Source organism: Oncorhynchus kisutch, linkage group LG14 (assembly GCF_002021735.2).
Source record: "Oncorhynchus kisutch isolate 150728-3 linkage group LG14, Okis_V2, whole genome shotgun sequence".
NCBI lineage: Eukaryota > Metazoa > Chordata > Actinopteri > Salmoniformes > Salmonidae > Oncorhynchus > Oncorhynchus kisutch.
In genome coordinates, this window is record NC_034187.2 from 31,924,312 (window position 1) to 31,947,924 (window position 23,613).

Genomic DNA, 23,613 nt, shown 5'->3' on the forward strand with positions numbered 1-23,613 from the left:
CTCGACATTGTAAACTACTACTTGATTGGTTCAAGTGACGTTCTACAAATTATCCGATTGTATCCATCCGTTTTCCGAAGTACAGCTGCCGCTTTTCGCTAATTGTAGTCTGTGCTGTAAAATAAGGTAAAATGGCGCTGAGTTCTCAAGGAACAAAGAAAAAAGTTTGCTACTATTATGATGGTAAGTACTGATTTGCCTACACATTGACTAATTGTACAATGTGCTTTGTTAGACTGGTGCAAATGGTTCAATTTGTGGTTAGATTAGCCAGCTAACATTAGCTAACGTTATCTAGCTCCGATGTGCAAACGTGCAGATTCCCTTTGTGCAAGAGCGAGGCATTTTCAAAATCTTTAGGTTAAATTGATCGTTCAGAAAATGTTCACCAATGCCACATTATCATCCAATGTGTAGTAACGTCAAGTTACTTGTCCACGTCGTCGATTAGCTTGCTAGCTTGGACAAAGGGAGAACACATTGGCAGGACCCATTAGCTAGCTATGCAAGCATTGGAATCCACAAACCACGAAGATGGCTAGCAACGTTAGCTACTATTAGTTAACGTTAACCTATTTCACTTCCTGGGCGTATTAAGCTTGCTACCATCATGGCGAGTCTCTATAAAAAATGCACCCAGTTCCGTTGCATTGGCCAGATTGTTTGCACGTTAGTGGCCGTCCATTGTCTGCGGCTGTGCATATGTCGTGGTCCGAATTGTTACTATTAATCAACGCAAAAGTTTTATTGCAACGATAGCCAGACTATGCTGTACTGAACAACAAGCTAGGATAATGCATTCATTGGATGTCTGCTTATGTTCACTATTTTCCTCTCTTAATTCAAAGGTGATGTTGGGAATTACTACTATGGCCAGGGCCACCCCATGAAGCCACACCGTATCCGCATGACACACAACCTCTTGCTGAACTATGGTCTCTACAGAAAGATGGAGATATACGTATGTTGAAAACCTTGAAACGATTTGTAAGCGCAGCAGAAAGCCTGCATGCGCAATAGTTCCCAATTGAAAATGTAGTGCCTGGTTTTTAAGGTGTCATTAATTGGTCTTCTCCTTGTCTCTGTACAGCGACCTCACAAAGCCAATGGCGAGGAGATGACCAAGTACCACAGTGACGACTACATCAAGTTCCTGCGTTCCATTCGGCCAGACAACATGTCAGAGTACAGCAAACAGATGCAGAGATGTGAGTTTGGGGCAGAGATGTCATGTCTCAATATACCTATACATTTTAGATGTAGCCCATGAAAAGTTACACATTTCTTTGGGAAAACATATCGTAAAGCTTTGTCATTGTTTTTGCTGCTGTCATGGATTGTAATTAACACATTTTCTGTAATTGCCACACAGTTAACGTTGGAGAGGATTGCCCTGTGTTTGATGGCCTGTTTGAGTTCTGCCAGCTCTCAACAGGAGGCTCTGTTGGTAAGTTAATCTGTCATGTTCATGTGTAGCACGGTTTCTGTTAGCCGCAAGTACCGGCTTTTGGTCCAAATTTTTAAAAACTTTTTTGTTTTTAAATAATACTGTCGCTGGACAAAAAATATCCAATTGTAAAATAATGCTTTCAATTGTTGCTGGAAATGCATATGACCATTTCCTTATTGGTCTATAATATGCATACCGTAATTTCCGGACTATAAGCCGCTACTTTATTCCCACACTTTGAACCTCGCGTTTATACAATGACGCGGCTAATTTATGGATTTTTCCCGCTTTCACAAGATTCATGCCGCCAAAAAACTGAGCACTGTCACATAATGTGACGTAAATCGAGCGCGCTCAAACTTCCCATTTCTGATTACGGTAGTAATTTTGTCACCCTCATCATTGCAAAGACACGGAGAAATGCATATGATGCAGCTTTCAAGTTGAAGGCGATCGATCTGGCTGTTGGAAAAGGAAATAGAGCTGCTGCATGGGAGCTTGGCCTTAATGAGTCGATGATAAGACTTTGTAAACAGCTTTGTGAGGAACTGACTCAGTGGAAATAGACAACAAACCTTTCAGAGGGAAGAAAAGCAGATGGCCCAAAGTATTTGCAGCCACTCGACATCAGTGTAAATCGTGCATTTAAGGTGGCGTTCAGTGGGAGGCTTGGTTGACAAGTAGGCTTGGTTGACAAGTGGGGAGAAATCCTTCACTAAAACGGGCCGCATGCGAAGAGCAACTTATGGTCAAGTCTGCCAGTGGGTCCTGACAGCATGAAGCATTGTCAAAAAATCCACTATCGTCAACGGGTTTCGAAAGGCTGGACTGCTGCGTGTTGAAGGGGCAGCATGAGCTCAGCGGGGTATTTGCCTCCGGATGAAAGTGACACGAGCGACAATGAAAACGTTCCAACATCGGATGAAGCAATTCTGAGGCTATTCAACTCCGACACCGAAGGAGATGACTTCAGTGGTTTCAGTGCACAGGAGGAGGAAGATGGTGACCAATGACTTTACTGGTAGGCTACTGTTTAATTTTTGTTACAAGCTGTGTAAAGTTAATTTGTTTCAATGTACCGGTAGGCATGTGCGGCTTATGTACAAAATGTTTTTTTTAAATAATTCAGTGGGTGTGGTTTATATTCGGGTGCGCTTAATAGTCCAGCAATTACGGTACTTAAGTGGAATTAAATTGGTGGGTGTATTTTTGTTTGTCTTTATTGTCTCTATCACAGGCGCACAGCATACAGAGCCATTCTGATGCAGCTCCTCAGCCACTTACTGCTGGACTTGCACATGCTTTTTATAAACTCAGTAATTGCACAATTATAAATACAGTTTTGGCGCATGATTTAAAAGGGCTATTTAAAAAAAAAAAAAAAAAACTCACCTGGTAATTGAAGCAGGCCTCCCATTCAAGTGCAGCCAACAGGATATCACCAAGTCACCCACCACTTTACAATGTGAGCTGGAGGCAGTATGCATTTTAAAAACGTACTTAATTGTTTGAAACCTAAATGTTTTATTTCATATGAGGCATGTCTCACCTTACTTCAAAGTAGCCAGAATCTGACCATGACAAGATGGAGGCAATTATTTTATAAAGACATCATAGATGGTGTGTGGGTTTCAAGTCGGGAAGCTTCCAGTTTATCCTACCACTCCTACTGATCTGTGCCAGTTAAGATTTTCATATGCACATTTTTGTGGAACTGTTTCATTTCAATAACCAAGTTTGTTTCTCAAAAGCATTGTCCCGTGGTTAATCAGTAAAGTCTGAATTAAAAGGGAACATTTTTAAAAGTATCAATTAAACTAATGCGAGATCACCAGCCTCTGCCATATGGACACATTGATACACTGTGATCCATTGGTGGCTAAAGAAAGGAGCGTGTTGAACTAGTGATGCACCGATATTACATTTTTGACCGATATCCAACATGTTCTTTGCCAAAAAAAACTGATACCGATAACCAGTATTTACAATTTAAGGCCTTTTAAGCATTCTCGTACAGTTAAATAGTTAACACATGGGCGCAGCAATCTAAGGCACTGCAACTCAGTGCAAGAGCCGTCACTACAGTCCCTGGTTCGAATCCAGGCAGTATCACATCCGGCCGTGATTGGGAGTTCCATAGGGTGGCGCACAATTGGCCCAGCGTCGTCCGGGGTAGGCCGTCATTGTAAATAAGAATTTGTTCTTAACTGACTTGCCAAGTTAACGGTTACACACGCACCACACTGACCAAAAATATATTTTGTTGGCATTTACGTATGTCCTCATTGCCAGTCAAACATAATCAAAACCTATTTCTTTCGCTTACTTGCTGTGCTGTTTCATTCTCAACCAGGATTCCTATGTAACCCAGCTTGGGTCTTTGCGTGTCAAAAGATGGCATTTGGACTGCACGTCACATAATAATTTTACGCATTCATAATTTTTTTACATGGCTACTACACTATCACTTGTATTACATATGTCAAAACGATTCATCGATGCGTACCTACCGTGCTGGTCACAAAACAAAAGCTAGCTAGCTCATGGATGCAAACAATGTTCTTCCCCAAAAACAGCAAAACAAAAATCCGCTTCACTACCAATGTGTCGAAGGAAACACCTAGCGACCTGGTCAGCATGCACTGTGCCCTGCCCGCCACAGGAGTCACTAGTGCGCAATGAGACAAGGATATCCTTGCCGGCCTAACCCGAACAACGCTAGGCCAATTTTGCGCCGTCCCATGGGCCTCCCGGTCGCGGCTGGCTGCGACAGAGCCTGGGGTCGAACCCAGAGTCTCTGGTGGCACAACTAGCACTGCAAAGTGCCTTAGACCACTGCGCCACCCAGGAGGCCTCATACTTTTTTTTAAATATATATTTTTTTTAAGGCAACCTCAAATTCCGCTATTGTGGCAAATCCTTATTGTGGCTATTTTCACAACACAGTCCGGTTGAGCCTCACTAGCCAGATGAAGCTAGCTGGCTGCTTATAACGTTAGCTTTGGGCAACAGGGTTAAGTAGCTGGCTAGCTATTTATTTTCATGAACTGAAGTTCAATTTCAATAAGCCAACAACAACAATACTTACTCAAGGATTCCTAACTCATTGTTAAGAATAATGAAAATGACTGCAGTTTCTACTGGTCATTGTTTTCAAACTGGTTGTATTGGTGCTAGCTAGGTTCCAAGCTAACGCTAGCCACCTCAGAAGTTGAGGTCGAACAAATTATGCTTTATTACCTACACGGTTTTGTAAACATATCGTTCGTGGCCGGTGTTTGCTTGTTTGCAGACTTTTGTACAGCCTTGACAGTGCTATCTTTTTGACATGCAAAGACTCAAATGGCATTCCATAGTATGTATGTTGTGAAGCTCATAGCAGTGACGCTATTACTGTAACTCCAGTAGGGCAACATCGGAAAAATAGCGCACTTGGTAGTGTAAACTGTTGCTTGACCAGTCTGTGAAAGCCAACATCACACACGACAGAACGGTTGATTGTTAAGGGCAATGAATTCCATTATCTTGGCTTTAATGGATTTTGCCTGATTTTGTTCCTCTTTCAAATTACTGCTTGACTTGTTGACTGCTTGATCCACACAGCAGACATTTTGGGCTAGTTTAGGAATGCTATGTTGCGCATGTAGCTCAATTTTACGTGGTGTCATTACACAATGTACTTTCATTATATAGGTATGCACGTCAGCTTTGACATCGGTTTTGCACATTGGGCGTTGGATGACACATTTTGCCTGGATAGTTGGAATATTTTTCTGGCTTGCTTGTCCTCTTCCTGTAATTGACAAAACACAGAATATAGCTATAGTTTCATGTGCTCTGATTCTCCGATTGGCTTCTCTTGTCCTGTGTTTTTAGCTGGAGCTGTGAAGCTGAACAAACAGCAGACAGACATTGCCATTAACTGGGCCGGAGGCCTCCATCACGCCAAGAAGTCTGAGGCGTCAGGTTTCTGCTATGTGAATGACATTGTGCTCGCCATTCTGGAGTTACTGAAGTGAGTCAAACAGGCCCACAGCACTTGATCAAGTTTACATAGGAAATATTGTAGACTACTGAATTAAATAGTAACTTCACATTGGGACCCCATAGGTACACCACATTTAGAAGTATCATTCATTCTGTTGCTGAATCTTCTCTTCCCCCAGATACCACCAGAGAGTCCTGTACATAGACATTGATATCCACCATGGAGATGGAGTGGAGGAGGCGTTTTACACCACAGACAGGGTCATGACCGTGTCCTTCCACAAGTATGGAGAGTACTTCCCCGGCACCGGAGACCTGAGGGTGAGTTAGATATTTGATTTGGATCGCTTTTAGTCCCCATACTCTTCCAAACATTAAAATATAACTTATAATACAAACACATTTTCACATATAACACACTATTACAAACATAATATACTAGCATAATGACCCAATGAATATTGATTCTTCATCTACTATAGTCCCTCAACATTTCTATATTATATTTAAATGGTTTTAAAATGTTAATTTATATATTGAAAGGTTTCTGGTTTGCGCAGGAAATTTATTCCATTTCTTTATTGCTCTATATCGAAGGGTTCTTTTGCCTATTTCTCTTTTCTGTCTGGATAACGCATAGATGGTGGACAATCTATTCCTAATATTTACGGAATGTCTCTCTTACCAACTGAATAGAACTTGGCTGTTAAATTATGTATGTTATGAAATAAAATAAGCATGTTTTTTCCAATTTATCTTGTCGATTGATGACCAACCAAGAACATTGTGCATGGCCGCAACAGAAGAACCATATCTCTACCGTAAAACAATCCTTGCTGCTTTGTTCTGTGCATTCTACAGCCACCTAACTTCACTTGATGATGCATTTCCCCAGACCACAGAACAGTAGTTAACCTAACTCTCAATTAATGCCTGTGTTATTTGCTTAAGAACTTTTCTTGGTAAATATTTAGCTATCCTTCTGATTTTGCATGCTGTTTTAATAAATTTTGTTACATTAGTTATTTGAGACGACCATGATATGCAGCTGTCTAGCTGCATGCCCAATAGTTTGGTTTCTGACACTTCTTCAATTTGTACTCCTCCCAAACTTAATTCTATCCCATGCTGTGTTGGCCTTTTCCTAGTGGAACAGACCAGCATAACTTTGGTTTTCTTGGTGTTTAAAACAAGTTTGTTCTGGCAAACCCACTCCCTGATATTCTCCAAAGCTTGCTGTACCTGTTGAACCGATTGTCTTGCTGCATACATTGTAGTGTCATCTGCATGACTGTACCCAATTCAATGCCACCTCCTTAAAACCATAAAGCATTAATTTAGTCAATTATTTCATGATCCACTAAATCAAATGCTGCACTGAAATCTAAAAATAGTACACTCACAAACTTGCCATTATCCATCCCATTGAGCCACTGGTCAGTCATGTCAACCAATGTAGTGGAATGGTTTTTGAGAGAACCATGCTGATTGGCTGTAATCAGATCATTCTTTTACATGTACTCCCATATTTGTCTACTCACAATACCCTCCAATATCTTACTGAGTGTAGGGAGTAGACTAATTGGTCGACTATTGGTAGGAGTAATGGGTTCTTTGTCTTTCGGAATAGGACACCGTTTCGCATGCTTCCATACATTTGCTATCATCCCCTTTTCCAGTGACCAATTAAATGTGTCTCAGTGGAACTGCAATCTTTGGAGCAGCACATCGAAGCAGAAAATTGTCCATAAGACCATAACCTGTAGATTTACCATCAGGTAATGACTTCAATAGGTTTCATACCTCCTCCACTGACACAGCAGACTAAAAGAGCACATCTTGTTGCTCATCAATCCATTGGACAATACATTCATCCAAACAAGCTATGTTTACATTGTTGCTCAGTAAATAAATTATTTGTAAAAACACATTTTTGAAAAACAATCTGCAATGATTGGCAATATCAACTGGTTTTGTTGTTCTCCCGTCAACCACACTAGATAAGCCCTTAACTGTTCTGTACCTTTTTTTTTTTTTTTGCATTTTTACAATCAATAAAAGCATTGTTGTAAACTATTTCGATTCAATTTAACTGCATAATTACTTACTGTTCTATAATTCTGTTCATCAATTTCTAATTTTGACTTGGCTGTTAAGACTTTCGCTATATTTCTTTGAGAAAATGCCTCACCGGTTCATCAATCCATGGAGATGGACGAGCACCAACTGTACTCTTTCTTATAGGGGCATGATGGTCCATTACCTCAGTGAGCAAATCAATAAAACATTCTGTAGTGTGATTTAAATAATCCTCTAGATAAATCAGCTCCCAGGGTACAGCAGCCAAATCATTTAGAAATAGCTCATGATTAAATGTTTGAACATTTCTCGACCTCAATCCTAGGGGGTTTCCTTTGAACCTTTGTATTCATGGTTATGGTCACAATATTCTGGTCTGTCCAGCCCACTGGCATTGATCTGGCTTTTAAGCATTGCAATATTATATTGGCAGGCATTGTTTATTAAATGGCAACTAAAGGATACTTTGAATTCCAATTTCATGGCCTGTTGCTTGTAGTTTCCTGTATGCTTTATTGGTTGACGTTGGTCTCCTCCCCCTGTAACTCTTCCGCAGGTTGTTGCTGTTAAATATATGTTCTCATTCATCTTAATGGTCAATTAACTGTCCACATTTGTAGTTGACTGACTTGTTTCTCCTCAAGGATATTGGCGCCGGGAAGGGCAAGTACTATGCTGTGAATTACCCTCTGAGAGATGGTATAGACGACGAGTCTTACGAAGCCATATTCAAACCTGTAAGTCTTTAAAAAAAAATCTTTAGTGTTTAATCTTTCCTCCCTGTAACTCATAGACCATGTAGATAGACCCTGTTTCCATTTAGCCAACCATATCGTGTAATTTTATATCTGTGTGTAGATCATGGCTAAGGTGATGGAGATGTACCAGCCTAGTGCAGTGGTTCTTCAGTGTGGAGCTGACTCCCTCTCAGGAGACAGGCTTGGCTGCTTTAACCTCACCATCAAAGGCCATGCTAAGTGTGTGGAATACATGAAGAGCTTCAACCTGCCCTTGCTGATGCTGGGTGGTGGAGGCTACACCATCCGGAACGTGGCCCGCTGCTGGACCTATGAGACAGCCGTGGCCCTGGACAGCGCCATACCCAATGGTGAGCTCTCCTGCTGCACCATTTGATTTGTGGACTTTTTACTTTCTAGTGTGACGATCTTTGACAGTTGCTTTTGACAGGTCAGAGGAGCATGAGTGTTTTAAGGATAGGTTCTGCTAAAGCAGACATGCCACTGCCCACCGTGTTGATAACACATTGGTGTTTCTCCACAGAGCTTCCATACAATGATTACTTTGAGTACTTTGGGCCGGACTTCAAACTGCACATCAGCCCCTCTAACATGACCAACCAGAACACCAACGACTACCTGGAGAAGATCAAGTGAGTCCTTGACCACACCTTTTATTGTGCGCTTTAGTCCAACTGTACATCATAAAAAAATATTTTTTCATGTCATGAAGTAACATCAAGTTTGGTTCTTAGTATAGATTATATAGATATAACCGTTATATAAGCTACACTACATGGCCAATCTCGACAAACCATTTCTTTGTGGACCTCGCTTTGTGCACAAGGGCATTGTCATGCTGAAACAGGAAAGGGCCTTTCTCAAACTGTTGTCACAAAATTGGAAGCACAGAATCATCTAGAATGTCATTGTATGCTGTAGCGTTAAGATTTCCCTTGACTGGAACTAAGGGGCCTAGCCCAGACCATTATTCCTCCGCCACCAAACTTTACAGTTGGCACTATGAATTGGGGCAGGTAGCGTTCTCCTGGAATCTGTCAAACCCAGATTCGTCCTTCGGACTGCCAGATGAAGCGTGATTCATCACTCTAGAGAACACGTTTCTACTGCTAGAGTCCAATGGCAGTGAGCTTTCCACCACTCCAGACGACGCTTGCCATCGGGCTTGTGGGCAGCTGCTCGGCCATAGAAACCCATTTCACGAAGCTCCCGACTAACTGTTCTTGTGCTGATGCTTCCAGAGGCGGTTTGGACCTTGGTAGTGAGTGTTGCAAATAAGGGCAGATTTTTACATGCTTCAGGACTCTGGTCTGGTTCTGTGAGCTTGTGGCCTACCACTTCGCCACTGAGCTGTTCCAAGATATTTCCACTTCACAATAACGGCACTTACAGTTGCCCAGGGCAGCACTAGCAGGGCAGAAATTTGACAAACTGACTTGTTGGGGACGTGGCATCCTATGATGGTGCCACGTTGAATGTCACTAAGCTCTTTCGGAAGGCCATTCTTCTGCCAATGTTTTTCTGTGGAGATTTCATGGCTGATGATTTCGTGTTGATTTTATACACCCGTCAGCAACGGGTGTGGCTGAAATGTCCGAATCCACTAATTTGAAGAGATGTCCACATACTTTTGGTTGTGTAGTTATTTATGTTAATCAGGTAATTTCACTTACCAAAAAGGTAATATTACTACACTTATGTTTTACATTTGATCCTTGTGTCATGAGTGTATTTTTGGCACTATTATAATTGTGTTGAGATATAATTTAGTTTAATGTCACTTGTATGTGTGTCCCTTCAGGCAGCGTCTGTTTGAGAACCTGCGCATGCTGCCCCATGCCCCGGGTGTTCAGATGCAGGCCATCCCAGAAGATGCTGTGCAGGAGGACAGTGGCGATGAGGAGGAGGAAGACCCTAACAAACGCATCTCCAGTAAGTTTTGTATTGAGATATGATTCATAGCAAAAACATCTTCTAAGTTCTTTGCCCAGTTTGCAAATACACCAAATAAAGAATGTAAACGCATGCAACAATTTCAAAGATTTTACAGTTCATAGAAGGAAATACTTCAATTGAAATAAATGCATTTGGCTCAAATGTATGGATTTCACATGACTGGGAATACGGATTTGCATCTGAGCACAGATATCCTGTTTTTTTAAGGTAGAGGCGTGGATCACAAAACCAGTCTGGTGTGACCACCATTTGCCTCATGCGGTGTGAAAAATCTCCTTCACATAGTTGATCAGGCTGATTGTGGCCTATCGAAATGTTGTCCCACACCTCTAATGGCTGTGCGAATTTGCTGAACATTGTTAGGAATGGAACAGGCTGTTGTACCTGTTGACCCAAAGCATCCCAAACATGCCCAATGGGTGACATGACATTTTCAGCTTCCAGGAATTGTGTACAGATCCTTGTGACATGGGGCTGTGTATTATCATGCTGAAACATGAGGTGATGAAGGGGGATGAATGGGCCTCAGGATCTCGTCAACGTAGCTCTGTGCATTCAAATTGCTATTGATAAAAAGCAGTTTTGTATTTGTCTGTAGCTTATGCCTGCCCATACCATAACCCCACCGCCACCATGGGACACTCTGTTCACAATGCTGACATCGGAAAACCGCTCACACACAGGTCTGGTGATGAAGCCAAATGGGGGGGTCCTGGGCTGGCATGGTTACATGTGGTGAGGCCAGTTGGACGTACTACCAAATTCTCTAAAACTACATTTAGATGCGGCTTAGTAGAGAAATGCTGACTGCAGGAATGTCCACATGCCAATTGCATGCACCCTCAACTTGACATCTGTGTCATTGTGTTGACTCAATTGCGTGTTTTGGTGGGGCCTTGTCCCCAGCACAAGGTGCACCAGTGTAATGATCATGCTGTTTAATCAGCTTGTTGATATGCCACACCTGTCAGGTGGTGGCATTATCTTGGCAAAGGAGAAATGCTCACTAACAGGGAAGGGAGAAACACATTTGTGCACAAAATCCATGAAAGGTGATTTTTGTGTGTATAGACAATGTGATTTATATTTCATCTCATGAAACATGGGACCAACACTTTACATGTTTATATTTTTGGTGAGTATCATACATAATCTGCCCGGCGTATGCAGTTGGTGTGTGAGTTAATGTCACACACACGGAGATGCTTATACTCGTCTTCTGCTTTTGTGCAGTCCGTGCCCACGATAAGAGGATAGCATGTGACGAGGAGTTCTCCGACTCTGAGGACGAGGCTGAGGGTCAAGGGGGCGGACGCAGAAATGCAGCCAGCTTCAAGAAGGCCAAGAGGACCAAGACTGAGGAAGACAAAGAGGGTGAGGAGAAGAAAGCAGGTGACGAAAAGAAAGCTGATGAGAAGAAAGGTATCAAAATCATTACTTCGTTCTATATCAGACATACCATGGTCCCATTGAACATGTGAGGATTATTTGTTGTTGCTTTGTTATTATAGAAGTTAAAGAAGAAAAGGTGCCAGATGAGGAGAAAATGGACACTTCCACAAAGGGGTGAGCAAACATTTCAAACCTCCATTTTAAACTTGTCGTATCAAATAGTCATCATTAAATAAGTTTGTAAAAAATCTAATAGTCATTTTCCCTGTTTATCCAACAGGCCAAAAGAGGAGTCCAAGACACCGTGAGGAGCTCCTAGCTCTCCTTAAAGCGATCCTACCGGTTTTATTTTTCAGAGCAGTTACCTTTCCTGGCTGCTACAAAGAATATCCCTGAAGGACTATACATTTTAATGACAGATCCTGCTCCTTCAAATTGGAATGGGCTAAATGTCTTTTCTAGAACATATAAATGTTTCTGTTCAAGGACTGAAATTCAAATGGAGTGATTTATTTGTAAGTACTGTTTTCTGTATGCTTAGGCCCATTTTGTTTCGAATCTTTTTATCCTATGAAATCCTATCCCGCTTCTCCTTACTCAAACATTTCTGTAGTCTATTACAGGCCTAGCACGAAGTATTTTATATCTTCTGGATTTAATTTATTTAATCCACTCGTGTATTTAGTCCCACTTATGTGCGTTCGGAAATGAAGTTGAAGCATGACAATTAGGTCCACTTCTCAAAGATGTATTCATTCTGTATTACCCAGATTAACAATATAGAATGCTGCTCCTCCAGTATGTGATAAAACAAAACAATCGTGATGGACTTCCATCCATGTATTGTAGTTTAGTATTTTCAGAGGTTATTGTTTAGTACCAGTGACTGTTTAGGACCCATGTCATCCCCACATTTCAATGAAAACAGCGTTCCTAGATTTTTCACTTGGAACGGGATGTTCAAAGGTATTTTGGTAATGCTACAACATTTTTAGTAAAGTTGGCCAAGCAAAAATGGACACATTCAGTGTTGTGTGGATGTGATTTTATTCTGCAAAATTAAAATTGATATTTTTTTCCCCTGGAGTTCTTGTAAACTTCATACAAATATGAAGGACTGCACAATCTTTGACTACTTTTAGAAACCAATAAAAACAATGCTATGAAAATCTACTGGTCTTATTAATCTACAGAAATATAATTTAATGTCATGTTGTAAATTGTAAACATCTTCAGGTTTAGTTTGCTAGTTACCAGCATGGCTGTTGCTCATTTTACATGGCAGAGAAGTTTAAGTTAACATTCACTATATATACAAAAATACAGTGCGTTTGGAAAGTATTCAGGCCCGTTCACTTTGACACATTAAAGCCTTATTCTAAAATTAAAGTTTCCCTCAAACACAATACCGCATAATGACAGAACTGATTTTCAGAATTTGATTGTTTTTTGTATATAGACCCTTTGCTATGAGACTTGAAATTGAGCTCCGGTGCATCCTGTTTCCATCGATCATCCTTGATGTTTCCACAACTTGATTGGAGTCCACCTGTGGTAAATTCTATTGATTGGACATGATTTGGAAAGGCACACCTGTCTATATAAGGTCCCACAGTTGACGGTGCATATCAGAGCAAAAACCAAGCCATGGGGTCGACGGAATTGTCCGTAGAGCTCCGAGACAGGATTGTGTCGAGGCACAGATCTGGTGGAAGGGTACCAAAAAAATGTGCAGCATTGAAGTTCTCCAAGAACAGTGGCCTCCATCATTCTTAAAATAGAAGTTTGGAACCACCAAGACACCTGGCCAAACTGAGCAATCGGGGGAGAAGGGCCTTGGTCAGGGAGATGAAAAATAACCCGATGGTCATTCTGACAGCTCGAGTTCCTCTGTGGAGATTGGAGAACCTTCCAGATGGACAACCACCTCTGCAGCACTCCACCAATTAGGCCTTCATGGTAGAGTGACCAGACGAAAGCTACTCATCAGTAAAAGGCACATGACAGCCAGGTTGGAGTTTTCCTACAGGACTCTCGGACCATGAGAAAAAAGATTCTCTGGCCTGATGAAACCAAGGTTGAACTCTTTGGCCTGAATGCCAAGAGTCATGTCGGGGGGAAAACAGGCACAGCTCATCACCTGGCCAATACCATCTTTACGGTGAAGCATGGTGGGGGCAGCAGCATGCTGTGGGGATGTTTTTCAGGGACTGGGAGACTAGAAAGGATTGAGGGGGAAGATGAATGGAACAAAGTAAAGAGAGCCTTGATGGAAACCTGCTCAGGACCTCCGACTGGGGGCAAAGTTACACCTTCCAACAGGACAACGACCCTAAGCACACAGCAAAAACACAGGAGTGGCTTCAGGACAAGTCTCAATGTCTTTGAGTGGCCTGGACTTGATCCCGATCGAACATCTCTGGAGAGACCTGAAAATAGCTGTGGAGCTCCGTTCCCCATCAAACTGCAGAGAAGAATGGGAGAAACTCCCCAAATACAGGTGAGCCAAGCTTGTAGTGTCATACCCAAGAAGACTTGAAGCTGTAATCACTGCCAAAGGTGCTTCAAGTCGTGTCTCTCTTAAAAAAGAAAAGAGACAAGAAGTTGGAAGGAACTATGTGGACTTCACTTTAGAGCATGGAAGAACCGATCATTTGTAGATGTATAGCTTGTGCCAAACACTTCGGACTATCGGATTGGAATGGCAACACGTGGAAACCATCAAATTAAAATGAATGGAATCCAACTAATGAATACACCTCTGATCAGCAGTGTCAGTGATACATTTAGCATTGTAGTTTGTAAGTGAAGGCAGGACTTTGTGACCGACCTGGATACAAACCAATCATACACACGCCTCAAGGCCGCATTAGCCCACACCAGAGACCCACACATAGGCTTCAGCTCTCTAGTTCTGTGAGCTATTACAAGTCTTCAGGTCAGATAACTCCTCATTCATGTGAGGGTAGTTAGTCAATGCCAGGAGGGTAGGCCATCTTCCTGGGTCTCCTGCACGTGTGGAGGAAGGAGGTGCAGGTAATGAAACAGCTGGCCTGAGAGAAGCACTTCCACCACAGACAAAAGGATGAGAGGCACCCGCAGAATAATAGTAGTTCCCTAGTGAGGAACAAAGGCGTGAGTATGGTATTTTAGTCGAATAGTGTAAAGCCTGTCGCATGCTTCCCAGTCGAAACAGTTTGCGCATATATTATGACAATTTTGTGACGTTTTTGTATGTTTTGGTGTTCACCAGGGTTTTCTTTTGGCTCTTCATGCACATTATTTTTTTATTCAGGCAAGTCAAAGTTCAGTAGCCAAAGTTTACGCCCATTCATCGGTGATTGGTCAACAGTACCACTAGTAGGAGTGGGAACTATGGACGGGATTCTTCAATTAATTGTTTGTTGTCATTCAACGAGAGACGACTCATTTTCATGCAAAAAAAAAATCTTATTTAGATCGCAGACGTTCACTTATTTTGCCAAGCCAAGTTATTCTAGGTGCAAACTGAACCTATGTATGCAGACACCTTTTTCGTCTCTGCTTATAAACAAATAACCTCACTACTTACAGAATCTGTTCAATCAATTCAACTCTTCCATTTTTGAAACTTCAATATATTCACACAAGTGTATCCCGTCTACTAGCTTTCTATTAAAGGACTTACATATATCCTTATGGGATCAAAGGGGCACTTGTTGGTAATGCTAGAGTAGCCAATGGCATCAGGGACCTTGTAATGCTTCAGCAGGCCCTGACCTCCACTCATAATGGCCTTAACCATGGAAATGGATAACCCCACAGTGGAGGTGGTTGCCAAAAGACCTGACACACAACTGCCCACCAACAGCACCCACATCAGCAAGAGGGCAGGGGCCAATTAACAAAAAAGCTATTGTGACGGGTAGGCAAAAATGTACCAGGTGTACTGTATTTAAGCAATAAGGCCCGAAGGGGTGTAGTATATGGCCAATATACCATGGCAAAGGGCTGTTCTTAGTCACTACGCAATACGGAGTGCCTGGATATAGCCCTTTAGCTGTGGTATATTGGCCATATACGACAAACCCACAAGGTGCCTTATTGCTATTAAACTGGTTACCAATGTAATTAGAGCAGCAAAAAAAATGTCATACCCGTGATAAGTGGTCTGACATACTACAGCTGTCAGCCAATCAGCATTCAGGGCTCGAACCACCCAGTTTATAAATCCTGATTACCAAGATGTTATGTACTGAAGAAAATATAAATGCAACCTGAAACAATTTCAAAGATTTTAAGTTACAGTTCATATAAGGATATCAGTCAATAGAAATAAATGTATTCGACCCTAATCTATATACAGTGGGGCAAAAAAGTATTTAGTCAGCCACCAATTGTGCAAGTTCTCCCACTTAAAAAGATGAGAGGCCTGTAATTTTCCTCATAGGTGCACTTCAACTATGACAGACAAAATTTGAAGAAAAGAAATCCAGAAAATCACATTGTAGGATTTTTTATGAATTTATTTGCAAATTATGGTGGAAAATAAGTATTTGGTCACCTACAAACAAGCAAGATTTCTGGCTCTCACAGACCTGTAACTTCTTCTTTAAGAGGCTCCTCTGTCCTCCACTCGTTACCTGTTTTAATGGCACCTGTTTGAACTTGTTATCAGTATAAAAGACACCTGTCCACAACCTCAAACAGTCACACTCCAAACTCCACTATGGCTAAGACCAAAGAGCTGTCAAAGGACACCAGAAACAAAATTGTAGACCTGCACCCGGCTGGGAAGACTGAATCTGCAATAGGTAAGCAGCTTGGTTTGAAGAAATCAACTGTGGGAGCAATTATTAGGAAATGGAAGACATACAAGACCACTGATAATCTCCCTCGATCTGGGGCTCCACGCAAGATCTCACCCCGTGGGGTCAAAATGATCACAAGAACGGTGAGCAAAAATCCCAGAACCACACGGGGGGACCTAGTGAATGACCTGAGAGAGCTGGGACCAAAGTAACAAAGCCTACCATCAATAACACACTACGCCGCCAGGGACTCAAATCCTGCAGTGCCAGACGTGTCCCCCTGCTTAAGCCAGTACATGTCCAGGCCCGTCTGAAGTTTGCTAGAGAGCATTTGGATGATCCAGAAGAAGATTGGGAGAATGTCATATGGTCAGATGAAAACAAAATATAACTTTTTGGTAAAAACTCAACTCGTCGCATTTGGAGGACAAAGAATGCTGAGTTGCATCCAAAGAACACCATACCTACTGTGAAGCATGGGGGTGGAAACATCATGCTTTGGGGCTGTTTTTCTGCGAAGGGACCAGGACGACTGATCCGTGTAAAGGAAAGAATGAATGGGGCCATGTATCGTGAGATTTTGAGTGAAAACCTCCTTCCATCAGCAAGGGCATTGAAGATGAAACGTGGCTGGGTCTTTCAGCATGACAATGATCCCAAACACACCGCCCGGGCAACAAAGGAGTGGCTTCTTAAGAAGCATTTCAAGGTCCTGGAGTGGCGTAGCCAGTCTCCAGATCTCAACCCCATAGAAAATCTTTGGAGGGAGTTGAAAGTCCGTGTTGCCCAGCAACAGCCCCAAAACATCACTGCTCTAGAGGAGATCTGCATGGAGGAATGGGCCAAAATACCAGCAACAGTGTGTGAAAACCTTGTGAAGACTTACAGAAAACGTTTGACCTCTGCCATTGCCAACAAAGGGTATATAACAAAGTATTGAGATAAACTTTTGTTATTGACCAAATACTTATTTTCCACCATCATTTGCAAATAAATTCATTAAATATCCTACAATGTGATTTTCTGGATTTTTTTTCTCATTTTGTCTGTCATAGTTGAAGTGTACCTATGATGAAAATTACAGGCCTCTCTCATCTTTTTAAGTGGGAGAACTTGCACAATTGGTGGCTGACTAAATACTTTTTTGCCCCACTGTATAGATATACACACACACACACACACACACACACACACACACAGTACCACTCAAAGGTTTGGACACACCTACTCATTCAAAGGTTTTTCTCTATTTTCAACATTGTAGAATAATTGTGAAGACAACAAAACTATGAAATAACATATGGAATCATGTAGTAACCAAAAAAGGTGTTCAACAAATCTAAATTTATTTGAGATTCTTCAAAGTAGCCACCATTTGCCTTGATGACAGCTTTGCACACCCTTGGCATTCTCTCAACCAGCTTCACGAGGTACTTGCCTGGAATGCATTTCAATTCACAGGTGTGCCTTTTTAAAGTAAGTTTAATACATTTGAGCCAATCAGTTGTGTTGTGACAAGGTAGGGGTGATATGCAGAAGATGGCTATATTTGGTAAAAGACCATGCCCATACAATGGCAAGAACAGCTCAAATAAGCAAAGAGAAACCACAGCCCATCATTACTTTAAGATATGAAAGTCAAGCAGTCAAGGAATATGTAGAGAACTTTAAAAAGTTTCTTCAAGTGCAGTCGCAAAAACCATCAAGCACTATGATGAAACTGGCTCTCATGGGGACCGCCATAAGAAAGGAAAACCCAGAGTTACCTCTGCTGCAGAGGATACGTTTATTAGTTACCAGCCTCAGAAATGGCAGCCTAAATAAATGCATCAGAGTTCAAGTGACACATCTCATCATCAACTGTTCAGAGGAGACTGTGAAATCAGGCTTTCATGGTCGAATTGCTGCAAAGAAACCACTACTAAAGGACACAAATAATAAGAAGAGACTTGCTTGGGCCAAGAAACACAAGCAATGGACATTGGACTGGTGGAAATTTGTCCTTTGGAGTCCAAATGTGAGATTTTTAGTTGCAACCTCAGTGTCTTTGTGAGACGCAGAGTAGGTGAACGGATGATATCTGCTTGCATGGTTCTCACCATGAAGCATGGAGGAGGAGGTTTGATGGTGTGGGGGTGCTTTGCTGCTGACACTGTCTGTGATTTATTTAGAATTCAAAGCACACTTAACCAACATGGCTATCACAGCATTCTGCAGCGATACGCCATCCCATCTGGTTTGGGCTTAGTGGAACTATCATTTGTTTTTCAACAGGACAATGACCTAACAAACCTCCAGGCTGTGTAAGGGTTATTTGACCAAGGAGAGTGATGCATCAGATGAACTGGCCTCCACAATCACCCGACCTCGCCCCAATTGAGATGGTTTGTGATGAATTGGACTGCAGAAGGAAGGAAAAGCAGCCAACAAATGCGGGAACTCCTTCAAGACTGCTGGAAAAGCATTCCAGCATGGAGAATAAAATAGATAACCTACGTGCAAGATTAAACTACCAACGGGACATTCAAAACTGTAATATAAAATGCGTCACGGAATCGTGGCTGAACGACTACACTATCAACATACAGCTGGCTGGTTATACGCTGTACCGGTAGGATAGAACCGCGACATCTGGTAAGACAAGGGGTGGCGGGCTATGTATTTTTGTAAATAACAGCTGGTGCACGATACCTAAGGAAATCTCGAGCCTGAGGTATAGTATCTCACGATAAACTGTAGACCACACTATGTACAGTTGAAGTCGGAAGTTTACATACACCTTAGCCAAATACATTAAAACTCAGTTTTTCACAATTCCTGACATTTAATCCTAGTAAAAATTCCCGGTCTTAGGTCAGTTAGGATCACCACTATATTTTAAGAATGTGAAATGTCAGAATAATAGTACAGAGTGATTTATTTCAGCTTTTATTTCTTTCATCACATTCCCAGTGGGTCAGAAGCTTACTTACACTCAATTTGTATTTGGTAGCATTGCCTTGAAATTGCTTAACTTGGGTAAAACATTTTGGGTAGCCTTCCACAAGCTTCCCACAATAAGTTGGGTGAATTTTGGCCCATTCCTCCCCCTTTTTCCTCCAAACATAACGATGGTCATTATGGCCAATCAGTTCTAATTTTTGTTTCATCAGACCAGAGGACATTTCTCCAAAAAGTACAATCTTTGTCCCCATGTGCAGTTGCAAACCGTATTCTGGCTTTTTTATGGCAGTTTTGGAGCAGTGGCTTCTTCCTTGCTGAGCGGCCTTTCAGGTTATGTCAATATAGGACTCGTTTTACTGTGGATATAGATTCCTCCAGCATCTTCACAGTACATCCCTGGGGCCAAGCTTCCTGCCATCCAGGACCTCTATACCAGACAGTGCCAGATGAAGGCCCTAAAAATTGTCAAAGACTCCAGCCACCCTAGTCATAGAATGTTCTCTCAGCTACTTCACGGCAAGAGGTACCGGAGCACCAAGCCATAAGACTCTTGTACACCTAATCAAATGGCTTCCCAGATGATTTGCATTGCCCCTCCCCCCGCCCCCCTCTTTTACACCGCTGCAACACTCTGTTGTTATCATCTATGCATAGTCACTTTAATAACTCTACCCACATGTACATATTACCTCAACTAACCGGTTCCGCCACACATTGACCCCCCTGTATATAGTCTCGCTATTGTTATTTTACTGCTGCTCATTAATTACTTGTTACTTTTATTTCTAATCCGTATTTTTTTGTTTCTTTTAAACTGCTTTGTTGGTTAGGGGCTCGTAAGTAAGCATTTCACTGTAAGGTCTACCTGTTGTATTCGGCTTATGTGACTAATAACATTTGATTTACATGATTCCATGTGTGTTATTTCATAGTTTTGATTTCTTCTATTATTCTACAGTGTAGAAAACAGTAAAAATAAAAACCCTCAACTTTTGACTGGTACTGTAAGTTATTACATTCCGTTAGTCGATGACACAGTTCAATGACGTAGCACTCAACCATTGGTTGATGCATGCAACATCTGAGCAGGGGAACGCGACCTTTGCAAATGAGGAGTTTTTTGTATGGGGGGCAATGAGAGTGTGTCAAATTTGGTAAAGATAAAAATGATTTGCTATTTTAATATGTGAGGCTTATTTGAGTGAATAGAAGTTTAATAATGCTTAGATTGTTACAAGCGTATTGATATGTTTTCTACAGAAGGTCATTGGTTCCCACCTGATCTCGCTTCCCCCCGCCCCCTGCCTTTCGCCTTTGGGGACATGTATTTCCATTGTTAAATGCGATCAGTCGACCATCTTGTCAATATTATAGACAATTGTTGCCTGTGCATCAGCATGATTATGCTACACTTCGCCTAGCTACAGTTTGTGACACAAGATATGTGATAACTATGTTTCCATACTCGAAGTTACAGCTTAGTTTATACAAAATGTTGCCATAGGGTTAAATCTATCTGATCCTACCTCATGCCAACAGCCTGAGATATCACTCAACACACGCTGTGACTCTTCCGAAGTCAAATCTCGTACCCCCAAGTACTTCTCTGCAGCTGCCACCACAATATCTATTTTCTGCATTTTTAGAATCCATACGTTCCATTGTGGCGTTTTGTATGCGCTGTAACCTCATCGAGTATGGGTCATTCATAGTTGAGTCATTCCAAGTTTGCGGTTGTGCCTTTTCTGTCCCCAGGAAATATAACTTTTTATGTGGTGTAAACATGGATTCCAAAAAGCTTTAAATAAGGTCAGGTGTCCTTTACCTTAAAAACAAAACAATATGGACCTTGAATGGGAATTTTATGCATTTTTTAAAAACTTTTTGGGATGTAGGTGGTTTTGCTATGACCCTGGGTGTTAATCATCAACTTCCACAAGAAATAAGCCATAAAATATTCAATCTTTCATTATTTTATAGTCCTAGTTAAATTCTCTCATCAATAACTTTTTTTTTCACGGTTGTATTTATTTTTTATTTAAGATTTTCTGTGTGGCCCTGATATCACTGTCCACGTTGTTAGTTTGCTGTAATTCTCCATTTAAGATAATAACCCTTCCTACAATGACACCACATTCAGGAAGTGTCATCTTTTCTTTGGTGGGAAAACAATGGTGCAAAACTAAATAAATAAACACTCATGTTTCATGTTGTTAGTCTGTACGTACAAATCATACATTTTCACCATTAGGAAAAATTATAGAGAAAATGAACATTTCTAAATATGTTTGATAGAGAAGTTCAAATGTTGTTCAAGCATTCACCATTATGCTGGCTCAATATTGCTCACTCACAGAGCGATGGCCAAATGTCCACCCTGTTAGGATTATGCACCTAACAGGTTGGAAAATGCACCTAAAAAAAAGTCTGTGCCCGAGCTTGACCAATATGTTTTTCTGAAAGTCAAACGTGTCCTTTTTCTGATAGAATACACATTTAAGAAATATACCTTTTCCCGAAATGTTATGAGGTCCAAGAGACACTGTATGGTTGGAATGACCCAGTTTTCACATATCTTTGTCTAACTAACTGTAACTACGCCCCACCTCTATTACCTGTGAAATAGTTGTCTGTCAATACGGAGCAGAAGGGAATTTCAATTGTACTTCCAATGATGTGTGGCCTAGGCCTACCGACACATACATACATACATACATGTTAGGGTAAAGTAATGTAAAAGACCACACAATCAGACTAGTTAATACAATTGAGTGTAACCAACCAGCCAGTAAGCAAATCATTTGCAAATATCATCTCTCAATGATTTTATAGGTTCCACGTGTATAACGTGTATACGTGTATAACATACTACACACAATGGATTTGAGACCTATTCCAATGTCCTCCACTTAAACCCTAGGAACTCCCACCTGGTGGCTGTCTGCTTTTGTACTGTCGATACCTTCATGCCACAGGTTTGTTTCAAAGCTTCTACATTTGTGTTTAAGTAATGTGGGTGTTGTATGTTGCTTAATTACAATATTGTTCTATCTCAGGTCTGAGGTGAGTCCCACTACACTTGTTTGAACAAACTGGAGTCTTACATGCTATGAATGTGATGAACTATGAGTCATGATAAAGGGGACACTGTGAAATTGACACTTTTTTTTTTACTAATCTCTTTACAAATATAATGTTCGCATGGAACTTGCAGCATTCTGGACCAATGCATCTGAAACCAGTATCTATCAAAGAGGGCAGCACATCCACCTCCAGGTATGTGTCCACCAGGCCTGCCCATAGGACAATAAGTTCTCTGTCCACATTAGACTCCATTCTGAATTCATCTGTCCTTCCTAGACCTATGTGCACTGCAGTGTGATCATCTATAATCATGGTGTCTCCAGATGCTAAGTCTTGCAACAAGATCAAATCAAGGTATCTGGGCATGGGCTAGGGAAACATTGATTTATTCTATAACATGTAGCTTTAATGGGTGGCCAATCTGTTACAGATGAGAGAAGCTTAGTGGGGATGTTGTGTGCAGCTGCTGTGGCTCCAGGTGTAAAGGCTCTGAATAAGAACTTATTCATTGGTCCGTATCTATGATTTTAATTGTCTTAATGTGATTATACTATCATGGCTCTATAATATTCCTCTAGGTCTTGACAGTCCATTCATGTTTCAGGCTTATTTTAATGTATTGTCTTCTCTTAGACAGCCTCTATTGAATTCTGCCATTGATGGGGTCTGGAGCCAGCAGACTGAAAAGTTGGTGACCAAAGCAACAACTCCCAGTTTGTGGTCCACACTAAGCTCCAGTTGTCCCAAGCCGCTGACGTCTTTCAGACACAGATTTATGAGGATAGGAGGCCTAGACTGAAGGAACCAGGGATCAGGAGTTTTGGCATGGAGGAGAGGTTCCCAGTGAAGAGGCTGAGGGTTGGGCAGCGGAACCTGGTGTTGTTCCTCCTGGATCTGATGAGGTCATTTGTAGTTTTGACAGGTTCAATTTGATTTATTCATTCCACTTGTATCCTTTAGTTAGTGTAACTTTTTCCACTGAATGGTTTTTCATTCATAACTGTTTTTCTTTGTAATTTTTCTTTAGGGAGCTGGACAAGGCAGAGTAGCCTAATCCAATGAACAAGGTGGAGTAGTCAATGAACATGTTTATAAACTCAGTTTCTGTTATTGTAACTCCACTTTTTCAATTTAAATGTGTAACTTTGGCCAAAATATTCTCTCTTGTCCTTAA

The 23,613-nt window shown here is 41.4% G+C and overlaps 1 protein-coding gene across 1 annotated transcript; it reads left to right on the plus strand.

Moving 5' to 3' along the window:
• The first annotated feature begins 1 nt into the window (after position 1).
• On the plus strand, positions 2-12,791 carry LOC109903961 (histone deacetylase 1). The gene is made up of 13 exons (XM_020500997.2): positions 2-183; positions 849-961; positions 1,091-1,208; positions 1,373-1,447; positions 5,327-5,465; positions 5,617-5,758; positions 8,161-8,253; positions 8,375-8,624; positions 8,798-8,906; positions 10,076-10,206; positions 11,464-11,652; positions 11,742-11,796; positions 11,903-12,791. Exons 1-13 carry the CDS (start codon positions 132-134, stop codon positions 11,928-11,930), a joined length of 1,494 nt encoding a protein of 497 aa, XP_020356586.1. The 5' UTR covers positions 2-131; the 3' UTR covers positions 11,931-12,791.
• Positions 12,792-23,613: the final 10,822 nt, after the last annotated feature.

Coding starts and splice junctions, on each gene's coding strand:
- LOC109903961 (XM_020500997.2), top strand. CDS start 132: ATGGCGCTGAGTTCTCAAGGAACAAAGAAAAAAGTTTGCTACTATTAT. Junction 962..1,090: donor ACAGAAAGATGGAGATATAC/GTATGTTGAAAA, acceptor GTCTCTGTACAG/CGACCTCACAAAGCCAATGG. Junction 10,207..11,463: donor CCCTAACAAACGCATCTCCA/GTAAGTTTTGTA, acceptor GCTTTTGTGCAG/TCCGTGCCCACGATAAGAGG.